This window comes from Salvia hispanica, chromosome 3 (assembly GCF_023119035.1).
Source record: "Salvia hispanica cultivar TCC Black 2014 chromosome 3, UniMelb_Shisp_WGS_1.0, whole genome shotgun sequence".
NCBI lineage: Eukaryota > Viridiplantae > Streptophyta > Magnoliopsida > Lamiales > Lamiaceae > Salvia > Salvia hispanica.
The window spans coordinates 45,193,062-45,203,372 of NC_062967.1; the positions used below are offsets into that span (position 1 = coordinate 45,193,062).

A 10,311-nucleotide genomic window follows, 5' to 3' on the forward strand; every position below is an offset into this window, starting at 1 on the left:
AATTTTTAGGGAAAAAATATTGTGAACTATAAAATACTAGAATTTTAAGTTCGGAATATAAAGGATGACTAAATGCATGATGATCCATATTACACAAATCTGGTTGATTAGAATAAATCTTCTTTTTCTTTTTTAACAATGGCTTTGATCTAATTACAATCAAACTCTGGTACATCTACAGCTTAAAACAATGGCTTTCAAGTACGTGGAAAGTTTAGCAAACAATTCGCCTCAAGTATCAAGATTCATGTTAATTTTATTTCAATTCAATGATACTTTATAAAATTCTAATATTTCGATTGTGCTTGTACACATTTTGAGCCACTCTTCCGACTAATAACAATGGAAATTACACCCCTATCTTCAGTCATATTTTATAAAAGAAGTTCAAATCGAATTTTATTAGAATATTAATATATTGGATACACTTTTTGAGAACAGATTGAAATAATTGCTGATATGTTTCTCTAAAGAGAATTAAACAATTCGATCGGGAAAATAATTCTAACATCCATTATTGGGAGATTAGATATCGCAATGCATGATGCGGTCGAAATTGGTGGGCGAAGAATAAAACTTTATTAATAGGAAAATGGTCGCATATTGGTCAACTAACTATAACAATTTTTCACTTCAAAATACTTCCCCCATTCCAATAAAAATAAAATACTGGTTTATGATACAAGATTTTATATAATAAAATTTTGTGAATTAATGAAAAGAGATAAAAAAGAAATAAAAATAGAATTATTTCTATTTTAAGAAACGTTTTATTTTTAATGGGACAATTATAAAAAGAAAAACGTTTCATTTTTATTGGAATAGATGAAATATATGTTAGTCTTATGCCATCAAATATTATTAATCCGTTTACTTCAGTCTGCAGTACTCACATGGCACCAAATGGAATATTTGGTATGATCAATAATTCCTAAGAACTACATCACTTATCATTTTTTTCACTTATAAGTTATAAATATGCTCCTTAGTCCAAACACTCTATAGAAGGCAACGGGTGACATTATTGGATAACTAATGAAAATGGGAACTTTCGGATTTAATATATGAGTTTAATGTCGCGTGGACAGATTTCAAATTTTTGGGATACGTGACATTCGTAAATAATTTGGAAAACTTTACATCGCACCAATGGATACCTTTTTAGATGTCTCATTCCACGTTAAATGTCGCAATTTATATGTGGTGTAAAAAAAATACATGGGCTAGAAGCCAATTGCACTAAAGATAACAACTTTATATAACTTATCTACATTACGTTATTAAATGAAAACATAGATCAACATAAGTAGAGGAAGTAAGAAAAAAAAATAATTGACGAATTGATGCGGTAATTTATTTTTCGTATTGCTTACTTTGCTCCTAACATTGTTTAGTAATTCCCTATATAAAAGGCGTGTATTTAAATGTGAAATACTCCATAACTCAGTACAATCAAAATTGTCTCCTAGTTTGTTTTTTATGGCATCAATTCCATTTAACATTATATCAGAGCAATCGAATGTTACAACCTTAGAATCGAATTTATCATATTCACCTAAACCTTTCTCAGACATATTTACCAAAGAAACCAGCCCTTTATAAAAAATGAGATATAAAAAACCAATGAAATAGAAAACCATGGTAGAGAGGAGTGTTCATGAATCTCTAACAATTCACCAACTAACAAGCCTCTTAACAATTGGCCTCGGAACCCAAGTTGAAGGCAATTCTAATTTATAACCATTTCAAATTTAAGTTAGACCTATGTCCCCAAACTGCAGCGGTACGCGTTACCATTTTCCACCCGCGTCCAATTTAATTATCGAAGACTTGCATCTTCTTTTCGACCAATGATGTGACGCAATTCCATACCCCACAAGACAATTCCTACTATAAAATAAAAATAAAAAATAAACCTACTTTCACTCCACTATGAAACTAATATAACTCTGAAAATTCTTAATTTTCCTGATTCATGATAAAAATGATTAAAAAAAATTCTTACTCGATTCTTTCTAAATTACAAAAGAAAAATATCCCATATATATCATATGTCTTCAAAAAATAGAAATTCTTTCATTTTTGGTATATCACCTAAAAATAGAAACATTTCTTTTTAGGAATTTTTTTTCTCTTTAATAAAGTGGGTGCCATTTTCCAATAACATTTTTTTTTCTTATCTCTCTTTTACTTTACAAATTTTGCATTAAAACCAGTACCGTTTCAAATATTTCTATCTTTGGGGAACAGAAGGAGTATGCTAAAATGATAATAAATTACGCAAAATAAGAATAGGAAAACAGTAATCTCGTGCTATGTTGGCATGAGATATTCCCCTCCCAAAATATTACCTCCGTCCTAAAAAAAATAGACACAGTTGTAAATGATATGGATTTTAATATACGATTGGTAGAGTAAGAGAGAAGTGAGAAAAAGTAAAAAAGAAATGAAAAAGGTAGTGGAAGTAATGTCAGTGAATTGTGAAGTCCACAATATTAGTGATGTGTAATTTGTTAATAGTAAATGTTAGTAATGCTTTTTCGTTTCACAATAAAAGTCTACTTTTGTCATTTTAGTCCGTCAGAGTCCACTTTTACTTTTACTATAAAGAGTAAGTAGGCTCCACATTCCACTTACATTTCATTATAAAACTAATATATTACTCCCTCCGTCCCATAAAAGATGTCACACTTTCCTTTTAGTTTGTTCCACAAAAGATGTCACATTTTCTTTTTTGGAAAAAGTTCTCTCTCACATGAATATAAAAATTATATATTCTCTCTCCATTTAACATAAACCGAAAGTAGGGCTTGGTTATTTAGATTTCGATTCAATGCCTAATCCATAATGTGAGTAAGCTGATCAGAAGTTAAAGTTGAAGAAGTATATAAGTATATTGTTGAAAAAACAGCACCCTGAGGAAGGACAAAGATTTCTTATCTTTTCTGAGCATAAATATACAGACATGGATGTGGTTATATAATCGACACACACAAGTGGAGTTATAAGCGGTCTAGATCATGCATGTGCGGTCCCATATAAGAAGTGGAGACTTACGCAGAGGGTTTGTCGCAACTTCCCCGAATATTACCACATCCTAATTTACTAGCACTACATATATATACTCAATCAAATTCGAAATCAATTCAAAAAGAAGGCAACACCATCACTCTACTCCTTTCTAACTCTCTACCATTAATGGCAACCAACGACGACCCTTGGATGCAGAAAAAGCTGGAGGCTCCAATGCCGTTGATCGGCATGTACGTCGCTTTCGCCTCCCTAGCCTGCTCCTTGCTAATCTCCGCCGATCTCCTCCACGCCTTCCGCTCCAAGAAGCTCTGGTTCCCCTCCTACTTCTTCTCCCTCAACGCCACCTCCCTCGCCCTCCTCTCCGTCGCTCTCAAGCTCCCCGTGGACCTCACCACCAGCATGACCGCCCTCACGGACCGCCTCGCCAAGATCAGCAGCCTCTCCCTCCTCTCCACCTCCATCGCCAACTTCCTCCCCTCCCTCGGCTCCATGTCCGACTCCGACATTCTCCTCAACGTCACCGCACTCACCATCCTCATCCTCACCGTCGTCGCTGACGTCTGCATCCAGGTCGTGGGGACGCGGTCGTTCCTCCACCACCGCGTCCTCTTCCCTGAAGAGATCCTCGCGCTCAGCCTCATGCTCCTCCTCCTCCTCATTCTCGTCTCCACTTCTATAATGGTACTCACCACTAAGAAATGCCTCGAGGCCAAGTACCACGAGAAGCACACCTTCGCCTCCACCGCCGCCGCCCCAGATTTGGGCGTTGAGAAGCTTAGGAATTTTGTGAACAAGTATTGGGTGATGGCGGAGACTAGCTGCCCTCAGTTTGTCATCGCGCGCTCCTCCTCCTGCGCTGCTGCTGGCGTTATCTGTGTCGCCAACGCGCTTACCCTGGCGCAGGCTATTGTGCGCACAGGGATGGCGCGTCGCAGCCTCAGCCTCACCAATTCCAGCTACGGCTGCTCCACGGAATGGATTCTTCTAGTGCAGACCATCGGGGTTATTTTTGGCACAATCTCCACTTCATTCAGATGGTTCACAGCCGTCCGATTCAGATGCTCTGCCAAAAGCTTAGCGCGCGAGTTCAGAGTCGAGGACTATTGGACTCGGAAGCTTCTAGAAATCCAAGCAAGTCCGATACATCCATTCATCACAAACCACAAATGCAGAAGGTTGGTCTACAACGCTAGAGGATTCGTTGTGAACATCATTCTCAGAGCTCAAATGCTTATTGTTCTGTTCAACAAGCTAGTTTTAGTGATCTCGTGCTGCATACTTGGCTCCGTCATCAATATCTTTCAGCAATTGAATACTGATTCTGGTGCAAGCCGTGATATTTTACAAAACGTGAGGCCGAATTCTCTGCGGCTCGAGGGAGAGGCGGATTTTCCGGACTACATGCTGCAGAGCATCCCCAAACAGATGGATGAAGTTCTAGAAGCGTCTAGAAGGAAGAAGCCTTGTAGGCTAATCGAACTCTTGCGCGGTTCGACCTTCAAAGGCGTGGCTGAACTCGAAAGCCTTGGTGTTCCAAGCATACATGGGAAAGAGCCGAAGAGCTGCTGGTCTCTTGCAGTGGTAACACTCACAAGCATCGCCGTCGCCATCCCTAATGTCGAGAAAAGCAAGGTCGATCAGCTCGTAGAAGACGTAAGAGACGGCCTCTTCTTTGTGAAGATTGTGGAAGAGACCTTTTACAGTGATGAAGAGTGGAAGAATATAAGGAAAGCTGGTGATCTATGGCTGAGAGTCGATTTATTCCGGAAATGGCAAGAAATTGATCTTGCTGATATCTGTTTAAGCAGTCCAAACTCCAAGCACGCGCTGCAGAAGCTAGCGCGTGAGAGCGAGAAGATCGCGTCTGGTTTGAAAACAGACGTGCCGGATTGCCCCATGTTCAACCCTTGGAACTGGAAGCCTCGGATCATAGCGGCCAACGCAATGTACAGGATCAGCAGCACGGTTTTGGAGGGGTACTGTGACGAAGAAAAAGCGATGGGAGATGAGGAAGTGTTTGTTCAGTTGAGTAGAATGATTGCAGACGTTTTAGCCGCGTGTGTGACCAATTTGAGGCGAGTGATTGTGAACAAGTGTCACGTGAAGGCGATTGAGGAGAGAGAGAGGAGCGTGCGGCAGGCTGCTCTTCTGTTGGGGAGAAGTGAAGAGATTCTGGATTTTCTAGCTGATCGCGATCTTCCCGCGGGTTTGAGTGAGCTTTCTGCTCCGTATATTGAGGAATGGCGAGGGGCGATGTTACTGGAGATGGAGATGATGAGTTCGGATGCCATCACGCCATCCTGCATTGGCACAGCGTCTTCGGAAGGGAGAGGGAGTTGCTCTTCCAGTGGAGCTGTCATGTTAATGGAGCATTTGAAGAGAAGTTTTCCACCTAGGAATCTTGAGTTTTAAATGTAGGAGATTATGAGTTGTTGTGATTTGATTATTTTTGTGTAGAAACATGAAGAGACATTATTGGTTCATGTTCAAGGCTTGCAATGGGAATGAATGTACATGAAAATTGATATACATTTATGACTATAACAACAAAATGGTTGTGAGCAATTACTCCTCAATGTTGATGGTTACATGATTTTCATGTGGATTATCCCTGTTTAAGGCTGTCCATTCTTCAATATGAGCTTCCTGATGAGGGGCCAAGACGGGAGTTCTCGTTGCTGTAGCAGTGCAATGATCTCTTCCGTTTCAGACAGATATCGTGCTGCTCTGCTCACGCCTCTCTCCCTATACTCAATAGCACTGCGGTGACACTTGATGGTGTGATTGCACGTGACAGTTTTGTGAGACACGCAGCCAGTATATCCGCAATCGTCACTGATAATGTCTCAAACACTTGCTCATCTGTTTTTACCACCTACATGATTGAGCAGAACTGTTTTGCTCACCCGGTACAATGAGTTGGCTGCAATGACCAGCAAACGCGGTTTTGCAAGAGCCTATATTTTGGATCTCTTGAACTCGAGGACTCTTGTTTCTGATTGTTCATGAATTTTTCCTAGAAATATGTAGTTGGATAAAAATATAGATGCAAGCCTCTGGAAGAAAAGTTTAAGTGATCAGAATCAAATATATATGGGGAAAGAATCATCAAAACATATTAATCGATCCTTAAATATAAACAGTCAAGGGTCTTCCATCCTCCCTTCCATGTTCTAGTACAAATTCAAGTCAATTCATTCATATCCTTATTTATCAGAATAAATAATGTAGGATTCAGCTTTGCTAAAATGAAAATAAGTCCATGATGCCTCTCTAAAATACATATTTTGTAGACTGACCCCTTAAAGTTGCACTGAAAAGCATAGTTTGCCTTGCACCTGGTAGAGACATCTCGACTGCTGAACAATCCTGTGCACTGGGCATTCGAATCCCATGTCGAGCATCCTGTCAGCTTCGTCCAATTCCAAATACTTGACATTTTTAAGGGACACTGAGGTAATGAAGGAAGCTGATGAGCTGCACTTATTTCTTGCTTCAAACGGTAACACCCGACTTTTTCCTACCATTTTAGTGGAGCTCAAAAGAACGTCAAGAGCTAATTGAACGATTTTTTTTCTTATGTTCTTCTCGTCAATTAATAGAGTTATTATCAAGAGCCGTAAGTACTCGACTATGCGGCATATAATTGGAAAAAAAAAAAAAAACAAGATGGGTATTGGATGTTTATGGTCGATCAAGAGAATTTTGTTTTGTGAAAATAAACGAGTACAATGCTCTGTGTTTGCTTTTGTTCGAGGAAACATGATCGAATGAAGATAGACGTGTTTGTTTTGTTGATCAAGTAATATAAGTACGAACTTGGGCCGATAAAGATCAAAGTCCAAATATTTACAATTTGAGCGTAATTGCTCAAAGTCCAATTTCTCTCCTTCACGTGGATTCTGTCATTCTGCCGTTGCAAGCGACTCTTCACAATCTGCAATCATACCAATTCACTCATAATAATATTAACTTTTCCAACAGTTACAATCAGTATATCCGTTACACCCATCTTCCATAGTCTCCATGACTATGTAACACCCCTATTAGTTTAGTGATGGATCAAATGGTGAAATTAAATTTTAAATTCTAGAAATCAAAAGGTAAACACGAATCACAATTTTATATTGTATATCAACCATCAAGTTATTTACTATCAAAACTATTCATCTATATCACACTATTATTTTGACACTGCCCGTTATATTGCTAACTATTTAAGTTGATAACTCTATTAACTTGTCAATACAATGTATTAAAAATGTCAGCACGGTGACATCAAACTATCAACACATTATATTAAAGTTCAATAAAATTATGTGTTGACATTTTAATATCATCGTGTTAATATTTTTAACACACTGTATTGATGAGTTAGCAAATTAGCAATTTAAGAAAGTTAGCAATTGATCACACCCCTAGCATCTTATATGTCTTACATCATCAAGATAAATAAACATTTCATATTTACATAAGATCATATATATGACACCCGCAATTTTTGGGTAATACTCCCTCCGTCCTCCATAATTTGTCACCATTTGACCCGGCACGGGTTTTAAGAAATGTAGTAGAAAGAAGGTTGAAAAAGTTGGGGCATGTGAGTCCTATTTATATATATTAGTTTTATAATAAAATGTGAGTGGAAATGAGTTGGTGAAATATGGGGTCCACTACAAAAAATGGAAAAAATGAAAGGTGACAAATTTTCAGGGACGGATGAAAATGGAAATAAATGACAAATTTTCAGGGAGAGGGAGTAATTTTTTTAATGTGATATGGTGATTAAAATGGAACTTCTAAAAATACTTCATTCGTCTCATAAAGGGTAAGTAGACCCCACATTCCACTAACTCACTCTACTCACATTTTATTACTAAACCAATATAAAAAATTGGGTCTCATATTCCACTAATTTTTCAAACCCATTAGGGAGTAATATTTAAACTTCCGCACATCCGTCGATAGCTGACTGAACGAAATAACAATCAAACTAAGAAGGGACAAACTCGGTTATATTAAGATAGAGTGAATGAAATAAATACTCTCTTTGTCCCTATGTAGTAGATGCATTTCTTTTCGGTTACGAGATTTAAGAAAAAATATTTTAAATTAGTTATGTAAAAGGAGAATAAAGTAGAAAGGAAAAGATAGAGAGATGAAGAGAGAGTAAAGTAAGAAAATGTAAAGTACTTTTTGCAAAATAAAAAAGGAAATGAGTCAACTACAGTCAGTGGGACAACCCAAAAAAGATTACAACTTAGCTACAAAGGGATGGAGGGAATATGAAATAAGAAACCACTCAGCTACAGGGGGACGGAGGGAGTACGAAATAAGAAACCTAACGTAGGAGGCATATACCAATCGTCCAATTTTAAACTCACCAAGCTAACCCAGATCACTTAGGAGCTTCTTGGTATGATGGAATGGAAGGGTGGAATTGAATGTGATTCCTACTTCTATTCTATTCATTTGCTTGGTGTGATAGAATGAATGAGTGAATGGATAAAAATGCAAAGGAAATCCAAGGAAATTGACATTTTATTCATATCTTCATTCCATTCCACCTTCATTCCATTCCATGATATCAAGCATGCCTTACAATGTCGATATATATAAGCTACTGAGATAAATCAAATCAAAATAACAACCGCCGAGATGTTTGCCCCGTCCCTCTCTTGCCGCTAACCCACCATATCCTCTACAATATCTTTAGGATTTCTTGACCAAACGGTCCGCTGCTCTCCTCGCCTATAGACTCGCCACTCTGTATCAGTGAACTACCGCTGCTGATTACTTTTTAACCATAAGTTTTTCATTTTTTTAACATTATTTATCCTCTTTTTTCCCACTTTGGAGTCGAAATGTCCAATATTGACATTTCCATGTAATGCACCTAAGGTAGGTAAATTTTTTCACACTTAAACTACTCACACTTGGATTTGAAATAGGCAAAACAAGTTGGGTGATTATATATAAAGAAAAGTTAAAGAACCCATGCAGTCTATATGAGGACTATTTCTTCTAATTTGATATCCTAAATCCTAATGTATTTAGATGCAGTGGATAATGAACATAATAAACGATTTATTCTGATTGCAACTAGCTTCGATTATATGCATATATATGCATCATTTATAGTCATACTTGTATTATCTAGTACTCCCTCCATCGACCATCAAGGAAAAATAATCTTGCGGCCACTATAATCTCACACATTTTCTCGTTTTGGAATGTTCGCCATAAAGGACTATTTTGTTTCTTTTTTCATTTTTAGGTAGTAGGCCTCGTACTCCACTAACTCATTACATATGAATTATGAAATTGATAATTCATCTGTCCCTTTAAAATAGACCATATTTATCATTTTGGGATGTCCTTTAAATATAGATCAATTCTATTTTAAAAAATACTTTTATCTCTCTAATGAGATGTGTCCCATTCTCCACTAAACAATACTCCAATAACTCTCTCTTTCTATCTCTCACACTTTACCAATTATGCATTAAAATCTACGTCGTTTCAAATATTGCCTATTTATTCAAAGATAGATGGAGTATATAAAAGTGAGATCAACATTCCACTAACTTTTTTACTCATTTTCTTCATAAATTCAAATAATTTCTTAAAACATTGCCTAGTCAAAGTGTGTCTTTAGTCGGCAAATGAAAATAGTCTCATTTTGCCATTTTGAGATATCCAAAAAAAATTAATCTCATTCTTAAAAATGAAAAGTTTCTCTTTTATACTTTATCCACTTTTTCAACCATCTTTCTTATATCCATATTTTCTCTTTCTCATTTTATTAATTTCTCATTAAAGTTGATGGTCTTAAAATGAGAGTATTTTGTAGTCGAAGGGAGTATTATTTACCATATCCTTAGATTTCCTCAAAATCAACACGTCAATCCCGTAACTGACACCTGGAGCGAGCGTGGCACCTTATGAAGCTACTTAAACCGGGCGCGGTACAAGAAATGAGCAATCAAAACATCTTTGGGCGGTTGGAGAGATGGAGAAGAAGCAAGAAGAGGAAAAGAAGAAAAACTTAGAAGGGCTTCCAGTTGAGACAAGCCCATATACCCAGTACAAAGACTTGGATGAATACAAGAAACAAGGTTATGGCGCCGAGGGCCATCTCCACCCCAATCCTGGCCGTGGAGCCGCCGCATCCACCGACGCTCCGACAGCCACCGCTGATGATCCCAACAAGAAACCCTCCTCCACCGGTACCACGAACAGCCAAGGCTTCCTTTAGTGTTGTTTTGATTTTCTTCT

General features: G+C 37.6%; 1 protein-coding gene across 1 annotated transcript; it reads left to right on the forward strand.

The window, feature by feature from the left end:
• Positions 1-3,198: 3,198 nt before the first annotated feature.
• LOC125210305 lies at positions 3,199-5,445 on the forward strand. The gene has a single exon (XM_048109862.1). The coding sequence runs from the start codon at positions 3,199-3,201 to the stop codon at positions 5,443-5,445; it is 2,247 nt and encodes a 748-aa protein (XP_047965819.1).
• The last annotated feature ends 4,866 nt before the right edge of the window (positions 5,446-10,311 follow it).

Bases quoted from the DNA above. Each gene is read 5' to 3' on its own strand.
- LOC125210305 (XM_048109862.1), top strand. From the start codon at position 3,199: ATGGCAACCAACGACGACCCTTGGATGCAGAAAAAGCTGGAGGCTCCA.